The 24,561-nt window shown below is 34.8% G+C and overlaps 1 protein-coding gene across 2 annotated transcripts in view; it reads left to right on the top strand.

The window, feature by feature from the left end:
* The window catches only part of LOC126887702 (DNA topoisomerase 2-binding protein 1), a 254,947-nt gene that overhangs the window by 22,916 nt on the left and 207,470 nt on the right, over positions 1 to 24,561 (top strand). The window contains exons 3-5 of one of the 2 annotated variants that reach the window (XM_050655370.1): positions 9,078 to 9,220; positions 13,398 to 13,641; positions 20,106 to 20,374. In XM_050655370.1, the coding sequence (XP_050511327.1) occupies positions 9,078 to 9,220; positions 13,398 to 13,641; positions 20,106 to 20,374 (656 nt within the window). The remainder of the gene's footprint in view (positions 1 to 9,077; positions 9,221 to 13,397; positions 13,642 to 20,105; positions 20,375 to 24,561) is intronic. The other variant, XM_050655371.1, reaches the window with a different exon arrangement.

The raw sequence follows: 24,561 nt of genomic DNA on the forward strand, positions 1-24,561 counted from the left end.
TAACTTTGTGTAGGAAACATAAATCTAACAATGTCCTCCTTGACTCAAGTGTTGGTAAATTCAGACTACCTCTTACCCACTGATAGTCATATTCCTCTCTCCAGTTTCCACTCTTATAAGCTGCTATCCTCAAAAATGTATTTTGGACTCTTTCAATTTGTTCAATGTAACAGTTGTATGATGGGGACCATACAACTGATCCAAACTCTAGAATGGGACTAACAAGACCACAATAAAGTCTTCTAAAAGTGAGTAAAGACAGGTCTACAGATGTGCGTTAGGTAAATCCCAGTAGTTTCATTGCCCTGTTTGTTTGATATGGCTTGAGAAAGACAGTTTGGTATCTAACCAGATTCCCAAATCTGATACTTCATTTTTAGAGGCTAATGGCAAGTTATTTATATAATAAACAAATGTAATTGGTTTTCCAAAACAAATTAAGGTCTTCCTGTAATATAACAGCATCATTCCAGGATTGAATTTTTCGGAACAGTTTTACATCGTCAGCAAACATAAGAACACTACAATTTTTTATTTTTGGTACTAAATCAACCAGAAACAAGCTAAACAAAACAGATCCACAATGGGAGCCTTGCGGCACCCCCGATGGTACCGATATTTCAATTGAAGTATCACTTCCCAAATTAACTGCCTGTGTACGGCCACTAACAAATTCCGAAATCCATTGAAGAAGGTGATCTACAATACCCAAAGCTCTTAGTGTATCTGCAGTTACAGTTGAGTCCAGGTTTCTCTACCCTTGCGTCATCATTTAAAGCATATGAAATAAGTCAGAAAGGACATCGCACACATCTTATGGAAAATATAATGTCACTCAAATTCAATAAAATTTATACCAATAGATTCGTTTTAAATTAACGATCAAATCTTATCATTGCGCCAACTCTCTATTTTCAAAAATAAGAGCAGAAATTGATATAAATAAATCTGAAATCAAATGGGTAGGTACATAAGTTAGAGAGAGAAAAATATTTTAAAATACCCAGATTTTCGGTACTCCATAAATCAGCGGATTAGTTTCACTAATCCGCTTAGGCCCAGCGGGATTTAAGCTGTCATGAATAGCACTCAGAGCAATAATGATTGTAAACTAACATTTTATGGACTCCAAAAATGTGATTTCGATAAACTTTAATTGCAATTTGCGCCGTAATTAATCATAATTAAGAGTTGGCGCAATGATAAGAATTGATCGTTATATTAAAACGAATCTAATCGTATAAATTTTATTGAATTTGAGTGACATTATATTTTCCATAAGATGTGTGCGATGTCCTTTACTAAACGCAACAGCAAGTGACAGTAAGTAGCTACTGCTCCGATCACGGGTTAAAATTTGACGTTATCAAATAAATAGAATGTCAAATGTAAGTTTTGGTGCAGAATTACAGCTACATTTTTGTATTAAGTAGCTTAATAAATTCTTTTAATGTCATTAATGATAAATAAATAAACAATTTATAAAAAAAATGCATAACCATATTTTATTTTTGTCATTTCATTCACTTTGGCGGAAATTTAACACAGTCAGCCATTCCTTAACTGTCACTTAACAAAACTTCCTTAACAAAAAAAAATACACTTACCTTTTCAAATTCCAATATAAAATTAGTTGTGAAAAAAACTGTTTGTATAGTATAAAAAACCTCAAAATGCAAAAATTCGACAAAAAAACAGCAAAAAATTCAACAGACTGACAGCCACAAAAGTAAACACACGAGAAACGTCACAAATTGTACTTAAAATCTGAAAACATTCCTAAGCGTCTTTTTTGTACTTATCTATTTTCAATATACTGAGTCTAGAGCGCTCATAAAAATAACATGTGTTTTTACTTAATAACAGGCGGTAGCTGGTTTGCCTTTAGTTTCATGCGTGGAAGAGAATAATGCTAGATAAAAAGTATGTGTTTTATCTCGCCATGTATTAATGACGCACGGGTAAAGAACTTTTTTTTTGGACTGAGGTGGAACGCTCTTAGCAGACTAGGGAAGGAGTCCCTAGTACTGTTGGACTCGGACAGGAGAGGAGAACACGCTAGGGCGCACCAACCACAGTATGGCCCATGCGTCCCACATGCCCCCCATCACCAGCCGCCTACCAACTAAAACCACCCCCTCTTCCGACCCGGAATATCCCTGGACGTGCTCCTTAGGGAGCGATGCATGGGGATATCCCGAGCTGAATGAAAGAAAATAACCAGAAACATTGGGTCATTTACGGGTCTATTTTCCAGTCTAAAAACGGTAGGACTAAATAAAAAAAAAACCGAAAGAGAGAAACTGAGTGGCGCTGCCCGAAAAAGGTTTAAGTACCTGTTAAAACAAGGCCTTAAATATGAAGAGGCTCGACAACAGGCACAAAAGCCTATACAAAAACCACCCGAGGATGTATCCAAGGGCAAAGGGTCCAAGAGAATCCGGTCTGAGGAGAGCACGCCAGAAAATCCTAGGAAAAAGGGAGTTGGCACCACCGTTGGGATAACCAGCGGTGGTGAAGAAAACAAACCATCCTATGGACAGGTTGCAGCGGCAATAAGGGTAGGAATAATGCCCAAAAACCATCCAGAATCTTCACTAACAGTGGAACAACTAGCCGCAACGAAAGAGAAGATTCTGGAAAAAATAGTGGAGCTGGATCCAAAGGCAACAATTAGGCCTAAATTCAGCAACCTACAATTCAGACCGGGTTGGATGCTTCTGTCTTGTGCTGACAAAGCCACAGTTGAGTGGCTTAAAAGCATAATTCAGGAGCTGCAGCCACAGGAGGGTATCTCGCTGAGACTGGAAGAGGAAAGCAATATTCCTCACTCCGAGATCTTTGTGACATATCTTCCTGATAGTCTGAACACCACGAATGCAAAAATTCTTCGATTCTTAGAGGTCCAAAATGAAGACCTCAACTCACAGAATTGGAGAGTTGTAAGAAGGGTTGACAAAGGCCCTACTGTAGAGCTCACTCTTTCAATGGACCCTAACTCCGCTGAAAGGGTGAAAAAAATGGCTATAAAGCCAACTATAAATTTGGCCAGGTAAGAATATTACCAAAAAAAGGCCATCCAAAACCTAGTGAGCCAGAAGCTGCTTCAACTAGTGAAGCAGCAAAAATGGCCACAAAAAAAGGGGCCCAGGAAAAGGGCCCTGCGAAGTTCAAAAAGGGATCAGATAAAGGTCCCAAAAGCCAGTAAAATGGCTTCCAACAAAAATATTAGGTTTCTGCAGTTAAATCTCCATCACGCAAAAGCCGCAACTAGTGTGCTTAACAGGAATTTTAGCAGAAACCTAACTGATATCGGGCTCATTCAAGAGCCCTGGGCTGACAAAGGACTTATCAAAGGACTTCCAAATAATACATGTAAGTTGATTTATTCACAAATGCATGACTTGCCAAGAGCAGCTTTGCTCATCTCTAAAAAACTAAAATTCATTTCTGTTCCGGAGTTTATCACAAGAGACTTAGCAACAGCTGAAGTGGAGCTCCCCACGGAAAGGGGCAAAAGGCAAATTATAATTGCCTCTGCCTATTTCCCGGGTGATGAAGACCAACCTCCGCCAGAGGAAGTGAAAGGCCTCATCAGTTGGTGCAACAAAAAGAACAGACAACTTATCCTTGGATGTGATGCGAACTCCCACAGCATAGTATGGGGCAGCACAGACACGAACAAACGTGGTGAGTACCTTTTAGAATATTTGGCTAACTCCAATATAGACATTATCAATAGAGGTAACAAACCAACTTTTATCACTGCCAATAGGAAAGAGGTGCTTGACATCACCTTAACTAGTTGCTCTGCTACAAATCTAATACAGAACTAGCATGTCTCCGATGAGGTATCGATGTCGGATCATAGAACCATAAGGTTCGATGTCGAGGCTGAGCGGGAACAGATACAGTCCTGTCGAATACCGAAACAGACTGACTGGTGTGCATATAAGGACACCCTAAGGTCAGATGTTGAAGGCGTAACTTATTCGATTGAAACCATAGAGGAACTGGAAGGTGCCTCACAATGGCTAAATCGTACGATAATTAGCTGCTATGAGGGGGCCTGTCCCATCAAGACCAAAGCCGTCAAAAGAGATGTGCCATGGTGGAACAGGGAACTCAGTAAGTTAAAAGCTCAAACTCGTAAAGCTTTTAATAGAGCCAAAAGTATAGGTAACTGGGATGACTACAAAAAGGCTTTAACAGAATACAATAAAGAACTTAGAAGGTCTAAGAAAAGAACATGGAGGCAATTCTGCGAGGGGATAACTGAATTAGCCCCAGCAGTACGCCTCCAAAAAGTAATCTCAAAGGACCACTCAAACGGTATTGGACTTCTAAAAAAGCCAAACGGAGAGTTTACTGAAACCATAGAGGAAAGCATGAGTTGCTTATTACAATCTCACTTTCCTGGGTCAACACTCATTGAAGATGACCTAAGGGTTAATCTTGATGAATCTAATTACAGAACATCAAGAGCTGCAAAAAGCCTAGCGGGAAAAATCTTCACCAAAAATAGAATTAAATGGGCAATACATAGCTTTAAGCCCTACAAATCTCCTGGAGAGGATGGTATCTTTCCAGCCCTGCTACAGCAGGGCGTTGATACATTAACTCCTCATCTAGTCAAAATATTCAAGATAAGCTTCATCTTGGGCTACATTCCAAAAGGGTGGAGAGAGGTTAGGGTATGCTTCATTCCTAAGAGTGGTAAACGCCCTCCAGAGGAGCCGAAGTCATATAGACCCATAAGCCTTACCTCCTTTCTACTTAAAAGTATGGAAAAAATACTTGATATATATATAAGAAGCGAATATTTAACAAATATACCGCTTCACAAAGAACAATTTGCCTACCAATCAGGCAAATCCACCGTGGATGCCTTGCACTGTCTCGTAAAAGACATAGAAAAGGCAATAGGATCAAAGGAAGTGGCGCTATGTGCATTCATAGATATAGAGGGTGCGTTTGACAACACCTCATATGAATCAATCAGCGCCGCCGCAACAGCAAAAGGTATCCAACCTTCCATTACTAAATGGATTCAATCCATGCTAAACACTAGGAAAATTATTACCTACCTAGTAGGCAAATCAACTACTATAAAAGCAGTAAAAGGTTGTCCTCAAGGAGGAGTCTTATCACCTCTACTGTGGTCGCTAGTGGTTGACGACCTCCTAACAAAGCTCAAAAGAACAGGATTTCGTGCTCTGGGCTATGCTGACGATCTAGTTATAGTGGTTAGAGGCAAACATGACGGTATTATTGCCGAACGCATGCAGCAGGCCTTAAACATTATAACCACTTGGTGTTCGAGGGAAGGGCTATCAGTCAATCCCAACAAAACGACACTTATTCCGTTCACTAACAGGAGGAAACTAACATTACAGCCTCCGATCATGAATGGAATAACCCTTTCTTTCTCAGAAGAGGTTAAGTACCTAGGAGTCATCCTTGATACGAGACTTACGTGGAATGCACACCTCACTCATATTACCATAAAAGCAACAAGGGCTTTCTGGATGTGCCGTAGGCTTTTTGGGAAAACCTGGGGTCTGAAGCCAAAAATGATCTACTGGTCATATTTAACGGTTGTCAGACCTATTATCACTTATGCTGCGATGGTTTGGTGGACCAAAACAAAGCAGCAAAAGGCAATAAACGAGTTGCAAAAAGTGCAACGACTTGCCTGTATTGGGATCACGGGTGCAATGAGATCGTGTCCTACCGCAGCCTTAGAGGCAATGCTAGACCTTCCTCCACTACATTTACATGTACAGAGGATCGCTCTAGAAAATGCCTATAGGCTGACACAGACTAAATCTCTAAAACCCGGTGACTTAACGGGACATCTTGAGGTATTAAGGGCTGGAACAACCCAAATCATGAAGATGCCTACAGACGTAATGCCTGCAAAACAAGATTTCGAACTCGCGTTAGATGTTATTATTAACGACCGCGAGTTGACAGAAAACGAAATCGCTCAAATCACAAAAGGTGCCCTCACTTACTATACTGATGGGTCAAAAACAAACGAAGGAGTAGGAATAGGGATCACAGGTCCTAATATTAGGATATCCGCAGCCCTTGGAAATGCTCCAACAATATTTCAATCAGAACTAATAGCAATAGAGTTCTGTGCTCAAGAGTGCCTAAGAAAAGGCCTCAACTCAGCAAGAATATTTATTGCGTCTGATAGTCAGGCTGCTTTGAAGGCTCTGAATTCCACAACTTACGAGTCAAAAATAGCCTGGAATTGCAAACAATCCCTTAAACAACTGGCTAGTCGCAACAAACTAACGTTGCTATGGGTGCCAGGGCATAAAGGAATTGTCGGAAATGAGATTGCCGATAGTCTCGCAAAGGACGGAGCTTGTACTCCTTTCATCGGACCTGAACCATTTTGTGGCATACCAAAAAGCCGCATAATGGAAGAAGTTCGAAAATATGAAAAGGAACTCAGTGCAGCCTACTGGAAAAATGTTCCAGGCCAAAGACAGGCAAAAAGGTTATTACGACCCTCTGCCCGCTACGCGAAATTACTCTTAGAGCTTCAGAAATCTGATCTCAGAGTAATCACAGGAATTCTCACTGGACACTGCTCACTCAGATACCATCTCTGTAAAATGGGCATACTGGACAGTGGGACATGTAGATTCTGCGATGAGGCAGATGAGACGTCAGAACATATTATCTGCAATTGCAGAGTAATTGTTCGGCAACGCCATAAATATCTGGAACAGGTATTCCTTGATCCTGATCAGATTACAAACCTAGCTCCAAAACGGATAATGGACTTTCTTAGAAGCCTAGACCTTTTGGACTAAAATATAGATGTAGGGTATACACAAAAGATCTTATAGGTCGCAGTGTAGTAAGGTCAACTGGGCCAATCGACCCCTTTTGCAATCTACAATCTACAAATAGAGAAAAAGTCTGATTCCTACACGGAGAAAGGTGGGCCAAACCCTGCCTGAAAACGGCAGGGCTTGGGTAGCTGTTCTGTAGTGTGACAGATAAAATGAGTCCTAGAAGAATTAGGGTCATATTTCTCTGACGCGGATTACGGTGTGGATTTTTTCGTTGTGCCAATATAACTTTTACACATACAGAGGAACTTAATACGTTGGGTTTGTGGTTGTGCCCAAAGGAATTTATACACTTACCAACTCATGTTATAGGATTGCTACGCTTATGTTTTTTAATTTTTTTATTTCTTATTTTTTTTATTTTGTTTTTTATTTTTTATATATTTTTTGTTTTATAGGTATTGTGGAGATCCGCCTCACCCATTCTGCTCCAGTCGTTCTAACTCGGATTTTCTCTTAATGATACCGGTTATAATGTCAATTATAACCTCGAAATCTGCCTTGTTTCCTATCGCGAAATTAATAATATTATCAGGGCCGATGTCGCCAAACCTATTACGAAGCCTGACCTGCTCGTGAGCAAAGACGCTGCACCGGAAAACACAGTGTTCTGCGTCTTCCCTCACGCGACAGGCCCGACATAGGTCATCGTCCGACTTCCCGGTCCTGTGGGTGAATGCCCTGAATGATCCATGACCGGTCAAAAATTGCGTAAAGTAAAAATTTACTCTCTTGAACTTGCAGGCGTACCACGACTACGTTCGGGATCAGCCTTTTGGTCCACTGGGCTTTGGTAGATTCCGCCTCCCATTCCAGCTGCCAGTCCGCCAGGAGTTGTTGTCGTGCGGCCGATCTTACCTCGGGTAAGTGGCCGTGGCGGTGCTCATATAGGAACTGGCGTTCTTTAGCTAGCAGATGGATGGGAGGGGCGCCCGCGATCACCTGTAGAGCCACGGTTGATGCAGTCTTGTATGAGCTTACTACATTCAACAGAGGCTTCCTCTGTGCTTCTTTACAGCCGTCACGGGTAAAGAACCCTGGACTCAAGTGTATAGAAGCGATAACAAGAGCTTTTTATTTGTTTTATAAACTATTGGCATGCTTTCGGTACAGGGATTGCGAGAGGTCGATCTTCTTTTCTGATAGTGCCATTCACCCCTAGTATGTTAAAGAATTATCTTAAGGCCATAGTCTTTTCTTTCGTGGTATGACTAGCCGCGAACTCGCCAGTGTTATTTATGCCTTTGTTTTGTAACCTACCCCTTTCTTACTTACTTACTTACTCCGTGGCGTTACAACCCTTCGTGGGTTTTAGCCGACTCGACAACATGCCTTCACTGTTTTCTGTCTTGAGCAACCTCCATCCAATTCTCCACGCTCATCGCGCTTAGGCCTCCTGCTATATTATCTCGCCACCGGAGTCGAGGGCGTCCGCGTGGTCTCCTTCCAGTTGGGACTTCCTCCCACACCAGTCTTGCTGTTCTTTGGCCAGAATGTCTTCTGAGGTGTCCCGCCCATTGGGGTCTTCTGGACTTTATTTCTTTTATGATGTTGGCGTCTGGGTAAAGTTCTTCGAGCTCTTTGTTATCCTATATTGTCCTGATGCTTCATCCAGTACAGGACCAAAGATCTTCCTTAGGATTCTTCTTTCCCAAACAAGTAGTCTCTCTTCGTTTGTCTTTGTCATCGTCCACGTTTCGTATAAAAAAACTTCAAAATGCAAAAATTCGAAAAAAACCAGCAAAAAATTCAACAGATTGACAGCCACAAAAGTAAACACACCAGAAACGTCACAAATTGTACTTAAAATCTGAAAACATTCCTAAGCATATTTTTTTGTACTTATCTCTTTTCAATATACTGAGTCTAGAGCGCTCATAAAAATAACATGTGTTTTAACTTAATAACAGGTCGTAGCTGGTTTGCCTTTAGTTTCATGCCCCTTTCTTGCCGTTGGATAATTAGTTGAGGGATTGCATATAGTCATAATATAATAATTGTTAACATGTTCCATGCGAATGGCATACATGTGAGCCACATGATGCCTTCACCAATGTGCGGACGGCGCTCATGTATGCCATTGATTATACACATTTTTAATGTGTGTTTTTTTGTCCGTTCAAAGTCTAAGTCTTAGGATCAGACATCCGCACGCATGCAATGTATTAAAGAACAATTAGTAACATTTGTATTTTATTCAAGGTATGCAAACAAAATGTCAATACAAATGTCAGCTGGATAAAGGAATCAAAATTTAAGTCTCTGACTTTAAACAAAACTGATTTTGTTGTTTTTGAAAAATTTGAGGGACCACTATTTGAAGAACTGCAGAATACAAAAAGCACGTAAGTATTACAAATTAAAATTCTATAATATTTCTTACTGTTCTTACTTATTAGTTAACTGTCCGAATTATATAGTATAATAATATCATAAGTGCAAAACGTTGTAACCCACCACAGTTCTTTGATTTTACCTCTTACTTTATTTTGAACATTTTATTCTGAAAGGTTGTTCTTACCGCCCCATAGCAGGATTTCATGAGTGCAAATGGGTTTAAGACCTCAACTGTCTTTAGGGAAGCCCTTGAGGCCTTACTTACTTTACTTTATCTACTCTGGTATAAAGAGTTCTATAGAACTGCATTTCAACCAGTCCCTTAAATTCTTCAGTGTCCCAGATATTGTAACTTTCTTATTTATATTGTGTTTATTATTTCGTATTCTTTGTCCATTTCTTGCAATACTCTGTGTTCGTTTTCTTCTGTGTCCATGCTATTTTAAGCATCCTCCTCTAACACCTCATTTCAAATGACTAGCTTATTTTTGTGTTCTTGAAAATAAAAGTTGACAATACTTTAAATCTGTTTTTTCCTCCAATCTGCTTTTTTTTTAAATGTGGTAGACATTGTAACTCAAAAACTACTTGACCGACCCACCTGGAATTTTGTATATATTTTCTTTAGGCATTCCTTGAGGTAATGCTGTCGAGATATTTTTTGTTTAACAATAATAAATATGTTGATTTTCACCTTTTTTTTTTGAAAAAAATCGTTGTTTTGACTTGAGTAATACCAAAAAGTCAAAAGTCGATAACTTATGAGCCAATAAAGTCTTTTTGAATTTTTTGTTTGCCATGATCCGATGCTGAGTTCTTATGTCCACCGCAAAATCCATTGTTTTTTGAGGTGTCTTTAAACATTTGTCACCGTTGGCTTATTTTTCAATATTTTTCCTTGATTTTTTTTAATGATCTCTGAATTGTACTGAATATGCTTATTTAATTAAAAATTAAATTAATTTTACCCGTGTTGAGCTGCCCCCCCCCCCCATTTACAAAAATCAAAAAACAAATAGCCCTGATTTATGAGCTATTTATGAGCTCTCATATTCTGCAAACAAAAAATTTTGAGCTCGTTCCACTGAGCAGGAATTTGATACTTTAGTGGGGGGGCTGAGTCAGCCCCCCCACTACTTAAAAATAGGAATATTGAATCGGTTTTTGCGGCAGAATTACGAGCTATTTATGAGCTCTTGAAATTATATAGTTTCGATTTTTGAGCAACCCCTTCACCCCCAAACAACCCTTTAATTGATTTAACTCACGAGAAAAATGCTGAGAAAACTTAAAATATATCGTATTGCGGATATATTTCCTATAGCGTATATACTCTAAGAATAAACTATTAAATCACGTGTATTTCGATTATTGAGCTACAACCCCTTCGCAAGAAAACCACCCAATCTTCCCGGCTTAAGAGAAAGTTGTACTTCAAATGCATTAAATTAATTATTTGGCGACTACATATCATTTAATAATTTATAAGGTTCCAAACTACGCGCATTTAAATCAGCAAATTGCCATTTATTTTGTATAGTGCAGTCACTGAAAGTAAAAATCAACGATTACCTTCAATTTCGGTGAATTTCATCGATTTTTACGAAAATTGGTCAGTGGTTAGAGGATACCGCCCCTTCTCGGGGGTGAAAATTATTTTATAAAAAATAACTGCACAAATCTATAAAAGAACAAATTATAAGCAAAATTTATTATATAAAGTTATTAAAATAAGTCAATACTTATTAAGTTATTAAAGATCAAAAATTTTAATTAGTCGTGAAAAAAATGCATGCTTTGAAGCGGTTTTTCGTAAATCACTGAAAAACTGTAAGTTTTTACAAAAAAGTTAATAGTAGTTTTATTCGTATAGCTTATATTCTAAGAATAAACTCTTAAATCACGCGCCTTTCGATTATTGAGCTACAACCCCTTCGCAAGAAAACCATCCCATATTCCCGGCTTAAGAGAGAGTTGTACTTAAAATAATTTAAATTAATTATTTGGCGACTATATATCGTTTAATAATTTATGAGCTCGCTAAATATACGCATCTCAATTATTGAATTGCCATTTTCTTTCCATAGTGCAGTCACTGAAGGTAAAAATCAACTATGACCTTCGATTTCGGTAAATCTCCATTCATTTTCACGAAAATTGGTGAGCGGATTTTGATGCTATTAACTTTTTGTAGAGCTCATTTTTGATAGGTATTTCTAAGTACTTTGACAAGTATTTAGTACCTAAGTGTTATAAAATGCATCTCTTTCCCGTTATTTAAGCTTGAATCCTTAGATTTGAAGAGTCACAGAAAAAAATATACATTTAATTACCAATAACTAACTTTAAATTAACATTACAGGGTTTTTCAAGTAAGCAATTTATTATATTTTTTATTAGCTTCAATTTTAGTGATAAACACTTTTTTGTAAAACTTACAGTTTTTGAGTTATTTATGAAAAATCGCCTTAAAACATGCATTTTCTTTCACAAACATTAAAATATTTGATCTTTAATAACTCAAAAAGTATTGATTTATTTTAATCACATTATATAACAAATTTTGCTTACAATTTGTCCCTCTCTTGATTTGTGGGGTTATTTTTAATAAAGTAATTTTCACCCCCGAGAAGGGGTGACATATACCCCAGGTTAAAACCTCAAATTGTTATTGTTAATTCGTGAAAATGAATGGAGATTTACCGAAATCGAAGGTCATAGTTGATTTTTACCTTCAGTGACTGCACTATAGAAAGAAAATGGCAATTCAATAATTGAGATGCGTATATTTTGCAATCTCATAAATTATTAAACGATATGTAGTCGCCAAATAATTAATTTAAATTATTTTAAGTACAACTCTCTCTTAAGCCGGGAATATGGGATGGTTTTCTTGCGAAGGGGTTGTAGCTCTATAATCGAAAGGCGCGTGATTTAAGAGTTTATTCTTAGAATATAAGCTATACGAATTAAACTACTATTAACTTTTTTGTAAAAACTTACAGTTTTTCAGTGATTTACGAAAAATCGCTTCATAACATGCATTTTTTCACGAATAATTAAAATCTTTAATCTTTAATAACTTAAAAAGTATTGACTTATTTTATTAACTTTATATAATAAATTTTACTTTTAATTTGTTCTTTTATTGATTTGTGCGGCTATTTTTTATAAAATAATTTTCACCCCCGAGAAGGGGCGGTATGCACCCTCAGGGTAAAGGCGCAAGGTAGTATTATGTCACCTTTGTTTCTTGACGTATCCTCTAACCACTGACCAATTTTCGTGAAAATCGATAAAGGTTCACCGAAATTGAAGGTAATCGTTGATTTTCACTTTCAGTGACTGCACTATACAAAATAAATTGCAATTTACTGATCTAAATGCGCGTAATTTGGAAGCTTATAAATTATTCAATGATATGTTGTCGCCAAATAATTAGTTTAATGCATTTTAAGTACAACTTTCTCTTAAGCCGGGAAGATAGGGTGGTTTTCTTGCGAAGGGGTTGTAGCTCAATAATCGAAATGCACGTGATTTAATAGTTTATTCTTAGAGTATATAAGCTATAGGAATTATATCCGCAATACGATATATTTTAAGTTTTCTCAGCATTTTTCTCTTAACTTAAATCAATTAAAGTGTTGTTTGGGGGTGAAGGGGATGAGCTCAAAAATCGAAACTATATAATTTCAAGAGCTCATAAATAGCTCGTAATTCTGCTGCAAAAACCGATTCAATATTCCTATTTTTAAGTAATCACTAAAGTATCAAATTCCTGCTCAGTGGAACGAGCTCAAAATTTTTAGTTTGCGGAATATGAGAGCTCATAAATAGCTCATAAATCAGGGCTATTTGTTTTTTGATTTTTGCAAGTGGGGGGGGGCAGCTCAACACGGGTATTAATTTTGCCATACTTTCAAAAAAAGTTCACAAAAACCTGCTTGAAATGTTGATTTCAAACCCTACGCCCCCTCCCCCTTAAGGATAGCTATGACAGGATTTTGATAGGCATGCAAGTAAATTTGTCTATGTATGAAATTTAATAAAAAAAATGTTTCATCCGGAAAGCAGATGGGTCAAGGTCGACCTAGATTCGGATCTTGGACTAATATTTTTCCACTAATATTAATTTAAATAATCACTATTATACTTAATACTTTGATACAGTAACTACTTTTGTAGTAGGATTGTTGGACCATGGGCTGTTTCCATCTGCCTAACGGAAGGAAAGGCAATACCCAACTATGAATGGCCTATGTACAACGTTGCTATGTATAATTGTATAGTTACATGTTCACATTTGACTAAAAACCATAAAATGGAGGTTAGGAATAAAGTTGAATTAATGGGAGGTTGTTATGTGGATAATCTAGTGGAAAAAAATACTCATTTGGTCACTGGAAGTGCTAAATCTGAAAAATATTTGGTAAGTATTTTTTTCCTTTTTCACATTATGTATACAGTTCTACACCAATTTCTAACAACTTCTTGTTATATTTTACTGGAATAACTCATCATTTTTTCTCGTTAGAGTGTTTGCAGAATAAGGAACTTGCATAAAATTTTTAATTCGAAAAAAATGCTATAAATCACAACAGAACATCATTTAATAGTTATTTATGATATAAGTGTTAAAAGTACAATTTTAAGGCACGCTTCGCTCATTCCGCAATTCACATGAGTGCCTTAAAAATGTACTTTTTAACACGTATATCATACAATATTTTTTCTACAAACGTTATAAATTTATAAAATACAATATTTTTGTTAATTTCTGAAACCATGAAACCTGTGACCCGTAAAAGGTAGAGCTGGTTGTCTACACTCGAGGGGAATGTCTAAAAATTCTTAGCGAAAATATTATACCGTTACATAAACTTGTTTTTTCTACAAACGTGTTAAAAATGCAATAATACAGTTTAAATTAAATTTAAAACAACCTTTTAAACCACCTTTTTCAAATTGCGCAAGTTGGACTGTTAAGAGGCTACAGTAGCGATCAACAGGTATCAACAAACGCGTTCCAAGATTGCGGCTCTAATTTTGAATATTTTGTCGAGATATTTGGCACACATATTCGTAATATAATAAAGAACGGCGGTACAGAGCCCAATTTCAGAAATATGTTAGTACGTGGAAATTACTCTATAACTAAATAAAATATTGAAAAAAGGAGCATGTACCGCCATTAAGAAGAAAAAAAAACTTTCTTCAAATAAACTTTTTTATCCCATGCCTAGATTTTGTGTAATCTTGGAACTACTAAAATTTTTTATTTCTAACAAGAAATCAAACATATTATAACTAAATAACTAATTAGGCATCATAGAGAAATTATCACTGTCATTTTGGCAAACCTGCGTCAGATTTTCTCTAATCTGTTCTGTCATCTTTATCTGTTCAGTGCAGTAGTGTGTTAATTTAAGGATTTGTTATTGTTGTTTCATAGGAAAGTAGTGTTTATTGATAGTTAATTTATTATATATTTGTTGTTGTTGTATAAGTTGTTGGCCTCTTTGAAAGAATAGATTGTTGTTAATTGTGAGTTTTAGTTATATGTAGGTAGGTAAGTATATTTTACGTAAAAATATTTCGAATTCTAATGCGAGTATATAAAGTTTTAGGAGGATTTTTTATTCTAAAAATATTATCAATAGTTTAACAAAATGGAAAAAGTAAATCAAACGAAAAAATAAAGTGAAACCTTTCAAGAAAAACATTAAAGACCGTGCCAAAATTATGCGAAAATCGAAATTTGTTTCGCTTCACAACAAAAAATGATTATTTATTATTGTTTTATTATTAGATATTTCATGCAAATACCTTTCTAAATACCTATCTTAACATAAAATTTTCACCTATTTTGGTTTATTTTTATAAATATCTATTTATTAATAATAAAATCGTTTTCTATTACTTCCATTTAGCGCGACTATGATATTGTCAAAATATTAATCTTAGATAATGTCAAAGATTACCACTGTTGCTAAAGTTTATGATACTATCTCCCGAAGTTATATTTTGTTGCTACCTGTTGATCGCTACTGTTTACTCTTAATATTAATGTTAATAAATGAAATATAAATATTTTGACGTTTCACAATTTGACAATTCACTTTTAACTGCAGTGCGTTAAAAATTTTAAAGCACTAGTTCCTTAAAGTAGCATTTTTAACGCTCCTATGGAGTGCTAAAAATTGCATTTTTAACACGGTTGTAGAAAAAATATATACACTGCGCGTCATAGAAAACGGGCACCCTAAAAAATGGGTCATTTTTGATGACGCGTATCTCCTAAACCTGTTGTCCGATTTAAGTGATTTTTTTAATATGTTATAGCCCTATTCTTTGTCAATATCTCTATAATAATATTTTTGCAAAAGTAAATTTTCATTGTATACCGGGTGTACGAATCAAACTGTGTTTTTTTCTCAAAGTTCGCAACACCCTGTGGAATATTCTAGCATTTATAAAATACTGAAATTAAAACCCAACTATAGCCTCAGGTTTTCTTAACATTTTGTTTTTTGATTCATTCGCTTATGTTGGATAATACAAAAGTTATGTACTTTAAAAACTAGGCATGCTCTTTATCAGTACATGGTGTTTCTAAAGAAGTACGACAAACTTTAAGGGGTAATTCTGCATGAAAACATAATGACCGGTTGCTTTATAAACATATGTCCGCAAATGCTTCGTTTCCGACATACAGGATGTTGGATTTTTCTTACAAACTGACGATTTATTTATTGCCCTAAAACCGGTTGAGATATGCAAATGAAATTTGGTGGATTTTAAGACGTAATTTTTGAACATATTTTGACATACAATTAAGAATTTTTTATAACATGAATAACATGATCGGTCATATTACCCGTATGCGCTCCAATAGTGAATATAAAATTCTTAGTTGAATGTCAAAAAATGCGCAATAACCATATCTTAAAACCTACCAAATTTCATTTGCATATCTCAACCGGTTTTAAAGCAATAAATAAATCATCAGTTTGTAAAAAAAATTGAACATCCCGTATCTCGGAAACGAAGCTTTTGCGGATATATGATTATAAAGCAAACTGTCATTATTTTTAATGCAGAATTACCCCTTAAAGTTTGTCGAACTTATTTAGTCCCTAAAACCCTTAGACTAATAACACCCTGTACTGATGAAGAACATGGCTAGATGTTAAAGTACGTAACTTTTGTATTATCCAACATAAGCGAATGAATAAAAAAACAGAATGTTAAAAAAACCTGAGGCTATAGTTGGGTTTTAATTTCAGTATTTTACAAATGATAGAATATTCCACAGGGTGTTGCGAACTTTGAGAAAAAACACAGTTTCATTCGTACACCCGGTATACAATGAACATTTACCTGATTAGCAAAAATATTATTACAGGGATATTGACAAAGAATAGGGCTATAACATATTCAAAAAATCATTTAAATCGGACAACAGGTTTAGGAGATACGCGACATCAAAAATGACCCATTTTTTAGGGTGCCCGTTTTCTATGACGCGCAGTTTATTATATCAAAGAAAAAAAAGTTGTTTTTGTTTTTCGTTTATCCCCTAAAGACTATTAAAATCTAGAGAAAATTCAAAATTATAGCAGCTATCCCAAAACGCACCCCCATTGGTGGGATGTCATATCATTATAATTTTTGAGGTCCGCGCCATTAATTCATTATGTTTGATATTCGTCTACTTGTTTAATCGTGTTATGGTATATCTCAGTTTTATAAATCTTTAGATAGTTGCTGTGTGAACTATACCTACATTTCATAATATTTGAGTGTTTTTGTTAAGACAAGTTTTTTTAAAATGGCCGAAGAGAGTTTTTCTAAAGGGCAGTATGATGAAAGGAATGCATATTTGAAGATGTAGTTACTAAAAATAAGATGCTAACTTAGATGTTCAAATGATGCATGCAGTTGAATAAATTAGAGTGGGATATATGAAGTGGAAGGTTAGAAGTGGAAGCGAGTGTTGTGTTATGTAACAGAAAGTGTTTAGAACACTTCACCAGTTGGTAAATTAACTTAGTGAATGTCTCTTATTGTTCACATAAGACGGGAACCAGCTTCTGTAGTGGTTGATTACGAAGACTCAGATTATCTTTGTTGAGTCGAAGCAAGGTGTAAATCGGTGTTGAAATGAATAATAAATGGAGATAATTGTTTTATTTTATAACACACGACACTTTTTACAAACACTGTACAATAATAACTGTTACGAATTTTAATACACAGCTTTGCTATGTCATAGCGAACCGTAAGTAAACATGGACCTCGTTCTGAGTGTCAAACAACTTAAAAGTAACAATGATAGAATCGAGAATAATTCGCGTAATAAGCGTGAGATTGTAAAAACTAGTATGTATGTGTAAGAGAGTACGTAGAGAATTGTGAATTACGACTGCTTGACAGTCGTGATAGGTACTACATTCTGAGATGCACTAAATGCGACTGACTAACTCTGTTACTGGGTGGTAACTGATGCATAAGAAATAGACTTCTTTCGGATTTTTACAAGGAGGGGGGAAAATCAATTAATTTTTGTGTGTCTAATTTAAATTATAAGCAAATAAAACCTTTTAGTTCGGTCGGCCTTTAGGGCCGGTTGTTCGAAAGCTAATCAACAATGATCATTATCAAATATTTAATTACTGTCACCAACTGTCAATGTCAACTTTGTTTGGGTTCCTGAAAACATAATATGAAATTACTTAATCAATTATGTTAATAATTGTTATGTTAATTGATTAACTAATCTCATAATTTTAATGAATTATGTTTTCAGCAACCCAATAAAAGTTGACATTGACAGTTTTGGTGACAGTAATTAAATATTTGATAGTGATCATTGTTGATTAGCGTTCGAACAACCGGCCCTTAGAGTTTTGGGGAACATAAAAATGCAATATAGCGAACTGAGATTGTGTTTCTATTCCGAGCTATGTTAATCCACATGTATTGTGAATTTAGGCTATATATTGTTTTTATGAAGGCTGAAAACGTGTGAAAAAGAACTGACTGGGGATAGAGATTATAAATTCGTTAAGTCAAAGGTTGCGAAAGTGCCAAAAGAAAATACCGTAGTAATTTAATGATTTTTATCATATGAGTTGATTGGAATCTGTCAGGGACAGATGGCCGAACATGTGTGTCCATTTAAGAAGTAGTCGAAGATGCAATAAATTATATTAAGATCGTATAAATAAAGAAATATTCTTATCGATATGTTACAAAGTTGTAACAGAAAGATTCCAATAAAACTGAAAGGAATATTATATAGGGTGTCCCAAAAGTAGTGGAACGGTCGAATATTCCGCGAACTAAACATCGGATCGAAAAACTGAAAAATACGTGTTCAATCATTTTCAAAAATCTATCCAATGACACCAAACACCAACCCACACTACACCCCCTGGAGGTGGGGTGGGGGGTAACTTTTAAATCTCAAATGGAAACCCCTAGTTTTTCTTGCAGATTTGGATTCGTTACGTAAAAGTAGGCAACTTTTATTCAAGACATTTTTTCGATCTGTGGATAGATGGCGCTACAATTGGAAAAAACGATTTATCCTGTTATTATAGGTAAATTATAGAAACGGTCTAATATCTCGAGAAATACACTTCCAAATGAGAAACCAAAAAACAGGTTTTTAATATTTTTCGAAAACCTATCGATAAACACCAAACATGACCTTCTAACCCACCCCTTGGAGATGGGGTGGGGGGTAAATTTAAAATCTTAAATAGCAACCCCCACTTTTTATTGCAGATTCGAATTCGTCATGAAAAATTAAATAATATTTAGTCGAAACATTTTTTAAAATTACTGATAGATGGCGCTAATAAATCGTATTTTTCCAATTAAAGCGCCATCTATCAACAATTCTAAAAAATGTTTCGAATAAATGTTGCTTAATTTTTCATGACGAATCCGAATCTGTAATAAAAAGTGGAGGTTGCTATTTAAGATTTTAAAGTTACCCCCCACCCCACCTCTAGGGGGTGGGTTGGAGGGTCATGTTTAGTGTTATTCGATAGGTTTTCGAAAAGTATTAAAAATCTTTTTTTTGGTTTCTCATTTGGAAGTGTATTTCTCAAGATATTAGACCGTTTCTATAATTTACCTATAGTATCAGGATAAATCGTTTTTCCCAATTGTAGCGCCATCTATCCACAGTTCGAAAAAATGTCTTAAATAAAAGTTACTTACTTTTACGTAACCAATCCAAATCTGCAAGAAAAACTAGGGGTTTCCATTTGAGATTTTAAAGTTACCCCCCACCCCACCGCCAGGGGGTGTAGTGGGGGTTAGTGTTTGGTGTCATTGGATAGATTTTTGAAAATGATTGAACACTTATTTTTTAGTTTTTCGATCCGATGTTTAGTTCGCGAGATATGCGACCGTTCCACTACTTTTGGGACACTCTGTATAAAACTGCAATAAGATCAGCTACGAGCTACCGAACCTAATGTTGGGCAGTTAACAAGAAAGAAAGAGGAACAACGAATGCATGAGGCGGAAATGTGAATGCTTAGATGGATAGAAGGGGCACCAATTGATGTAAAATGAGGAAGAGTAGATTAAGGTGGTAGTCATGTTTAACTTCGAAATGCTAATCATCCAATAAGAAGAATTGTTGAGTTTCTGGAAGGAGTAGGAGAGGAAGACTAAAGAAGGGTCTCCCTCAGAAAGGGACTCTTGGACAGGATCTGGGAATGGGATTGATAGTGGTATTATTGATGATAGAAACTTAGGGTAGCTGACCCATAAAGGTATAAAGGCAAAGATAATGGTAAAAGTAATGATTTGGTCATTTGTATTGTTCTTATAAATATGTAGTTAAATACTTTAAACTGTATCTAATTTTAGATTGCTGCCGAGGCTGGCTTAAAACTAATGCGTCCAACTTGGATAGATGACGTTTGGACTGCTAGTCAAACTGCTAACGTCCATGCCGATGATGAAGATTTTCAAAAACATAAATGCTTAACATTTCACAATCTTACAATAAGTTCAACCGGCATTACAAATTTAGCGGAGAAACTTAAAATTGAGAAACTGGTCACTGAAAATGGAGGAAATTTTAGCGGAAAACTTACTTTGGCAACAACAGACGTATTAGTATGTTCTGGAGACGTGTAAGTGTTGTACAGGGTGTCCCAGACTAATTTTCGAACAGGACAAAAACTGGTCTATTCCATTCGTAATACACTTTAATATGGCGTAGAAAAAATCAACCCCTAACTTTAATTTTTGAATGTGGTCTTCTATCGTCTATTAAACAGATTTTAAAAAAATAAAATCGTTTTGTAAATAATCAACAAAATATCAGTTTATTTTTTATTTTTGTTAATTATGGTATAGTTAATAAAAATTAAAGTTATGGGTTGTAACTAAGGGATGAATATTTAGAGGATGATTTTTTCTACGCCATATTAAAGTGTATTACAAATGAAATATATCAGTTTTTGTCCCATTCGAAAATCTCTATTCGTTTAAGAGATATAGCCTGGATAAATTAGTCTGGGACACCCTGTATATTTTTATAGTGAGATATATTTTTATTTTATAATGTAGAGCCATCGAAAAATCGAAATCACTTATTTATACAAATCAGTAGTAGCATAGTCGCCATAATAGTGCTGGATCCCTCGTTCCAAAAAAAAGTTTACTAATAGCAAGCTGAGTGCATAGCTTAACACATTCACTGTCATGACTGTATATGAAGTCATTTACTCCATAAGAATACGTGTATATGTTACAGTTCAACTTGATTCTCAGTTAGAGTTGACTATTCCTAGTTCGAGTCAACTCCAACTAAAACGAGCAGTAAAAGTTGATTTGAAAAATTTAATTCAACTTTTACTATTAGTTTGAGTTGACTATTCCTGGATCGATTCAGTAAATGTAGATTATATGTATGAGTATAATCTCACGTGCTTTTTTGATGACTGTGCGTCTCTTTGTTTTGACCGTTTCAACTACTTATCATGATTTGAACATATAGGCCAGGAAATGAAGCTGAAAAAAAAAATGGAAAAACCTCGCAATTTTTTCGTCCAGCATCGATTTGTACAAAAAATTTGGGATTAGGCTCATTTTACCCTCTAGTACATTTGCTATATTGAGCCGTTGTATGCTTTTGGTTTTTTAAGGGTAATAACTACCCCTAATTATTGTAAAAAATTATAAAATAACATTTTAAACTTTAATATGGTCAACATTTAGTTTTTATTAGTTAAATCATCATTGTTTTATGCTTTATTAGGATATAATATTATAATATTTCAACTCTTAAAACCACCCTTGTTGGAGCTATATATAAAAAAATTATTTATCCTAAAAGAATGAGTTCGGCTTGCATCGATTTGAATAAGAATTTGGAATTAGGATCATCTCACCCTGTACTTCATATTCTATATCATGCCCAAGGGCGTTGATTATATTTAGGGGTGTAAACTTCCCATTATTGTCAAAAATTATATAAACCATTGTAAACCTTAATATGGGTAAAATTTGGTTTTGATTAGTTAAATAGTGACTGTGTTATGCTTTAGGATATAATATCATAATACTTCAACCCCTAAAAATCATCTTTAATAACATTGCAATTTTTATAAGTAATTTAATAGATCTATACAGAAAAAATTTTTAGAGAATTACGTACAAAAACATTTATTTATTATCCTTTTCATGATCATTTTTCAGTGCGTAACAAATGATAGGAAAAAGGGTAAGTCCGTGATAATACACATTTATGACATTTATTCTAACATGACATTTTAGTTAAATCTGACAGTTGTCACATTTTATTCTCAATTTGGAATAAAAACAAGTCAAATGTGTTTCTTGCATTTATAAAATGGTATTTTCTTTGATTTGTATAGTCTTATAAATTATACAGATTATATTTGTAATATTATTATCTAATTTAAAAAAAAATTATTTTTTATTATGGCGCCATCTATCGACAACTAGAATAACTAGAATAAATGTTATAAAAATGTCACCGACGAAATGTAATCACCGACGTGCCTTTTTTTCTGTCACATACAATTTAATGCGTTAGAAAGAAATCGAAAAACTGTGACGCACTGAAAGATGATCATGAGAAATACTGTACACAAAAATACGAATTTACAAATACAAATACAAATAGTTTTTTAGTAATATTCATCGAGATCGATGTCATCTTCGTCTTCGTCTTTTTCTATAACTGGTGGGCTATCTTATAGCTATAAGAGCTAAATTATACAGTGAGCACGTAAAGGTTGGAATAAATTCATTTTCTCGAAAATGGACGATTTTGGAAAAAATCCTGAAATAGGTCAATTTTTATTTTTAAATTACCACTTTTTGGCATATATATGAAACTAGTGACGTCACCCATTTAGGCGTGATGACGTCATCGATGATTTTTTTAAATAAGAATAGGGGTCGTGTGATACGTGTGATAGCTCATTTGAAAGATAATTCAATTCTCTATTCAGTAATATAAACATTAACATAATTATTTAGACAGGGTGTCCAAAAACAATTTTTTTGAATTAAATCTATTGCCATAAAACGAAGAATATGTCTAATTTATTTAATTCAAAATACATTTTACTGCTCTCAGAAAACAAAAAAAAATGTTTATTTGAAGAATAATAATTGCTTTTCACTTAAATTAAATGTTCAAATTGTCAAGAGATAGGTGGGTGGCTGCTTTAATATCTATTGAATTTGCAAAAAAAAAAACAATATTTATTTGTCAAATCAACATTTTTTCCTGTCTTCTGATAGCAGTAAAATGTATTTTGGATTAAATAAATTACACAGATTCATCTTTTTTAGTCAATAAATTTAATTTAAAAAAATCTTTTGGACACCCTGTATAAATAATATTGTTACTGTTTAGATTGCTGAATAGAGAATTGAATTACCTTTCAAATAAGCTATGACACGACCCCTATTCTTATTTAAAAAAAATCATCGATGACGTCACGCTCTAATGGGTGACGTCACTAGTATGATATATATACCAAAAAGTCGTAATTTAAAAATAAAAATGGACCTGTTTCGGGATTTTTTTCCAAAATCGTTCATTCTCGAGAAAATGAATTTATTCCAACCTTTACGTGCTCACTGTATGTGTTGTTTATATCATCTGTAAGCATAAAGACTTTGTAAATTAAATTCCGTAAGATCTCTTAGTAAGTAGGGTGACTTTAAAGGGCTCGAATAAGGAGTTGTTTTCTTGTAAATATAGGTTTTAAGCAGCTATACCTCGCCAAATGTTCACTGTAAAGAAAATCTTTGCAAAGTTTAATTTTAGTTAATTAAGAGATATTTTGAATAAGAGATATTTGACGAAATTTCGAAAAAAAGTATTTTCACTGATTTTTTCGTAGAAAAAAGTAGGTACCGACCTTATTTTGATCCTAAGTCGCTCAATTTTTATGCTAAAACTTTAAGTAGTAACTTTTTTTTGAAAGGTCTAATTTTATACTTAAAAAAATATTCTGTAAGTTTTCCTCGAAAAATGCAGAGTTTTTCCGTTATTTGGCTTGGAATATTTCAAATTATGCATTTGACGAAAAAAGCTAACCTTTAACATGCCGTATCTCAGTGTGTATTGGTTGTAGAAAAATTATAAAAAAAGGATTTTGTTTCTGTTTCTAAAAGATACAAGTTTTAAAGCTACAGTTTTTTTATTCACTGTATATTTTTTGAGTTATTCTCAAAAAACCCTCAAAAAAGTCGATTTTTTTGTCGAAAAACTGTTACTTTCAACCGCGAATACCTCGAAAAATATTAGCTTTACGAAAAAAACGTGAGGAACAATTTTTTAAGAAGTGCATTTTCCATTGATTTCCCTGGTTAAAATGTAATGAAAAATTCCCGCCCCCGAGATGGGTTGGCAACCACCTCGAAGGTTTCATCGTACAGCGGCATGATATAGAAAATGATCCTTGGGCTATTCCCTACCTTCTGTGAAGATTTCAAGTAAATCCATGATAAACGAAAAAATTGCCAACCAAAATGCTTCATTTCCTGAACTAATATCCAGTAACATTTAATCTCTAAATAGAATCGGTTGTTTGTGTGAATCAACTTTTACTAAATGGCATTGGGAAGAGTATACTTTAACTAGTTGGAGTCTACTTTTACTAGTAAATGTTGAATAAAAATCTTCATTTTATATTTGTAATCAACATTTACTGAAACCAGCCGTTTGAGTTGACTCGAACTAGGAATAGTCAACTCCAACTGGATAATCAACTTGAACTGTAACGTATACAATGACAGCGTGTCCGTGAATGTGTTAACGGTGTCGAGTCGG

The sequence above is a fragment of the Diabrotica virgifera genome, chromosome 7 (assembly GCF_917563875.1).
Source record: "Diabrotica virgifera virgifera chromosome 7, PGI_DIABVI_V3a".
Taxonomy (NCBI): domain Eukaryota; kingdom Metazoa; phylum Arthropoda; class Insecta; order Coleoptera; family Chrysomelidae; genus Diabrotica; species Diabrotica virgifera.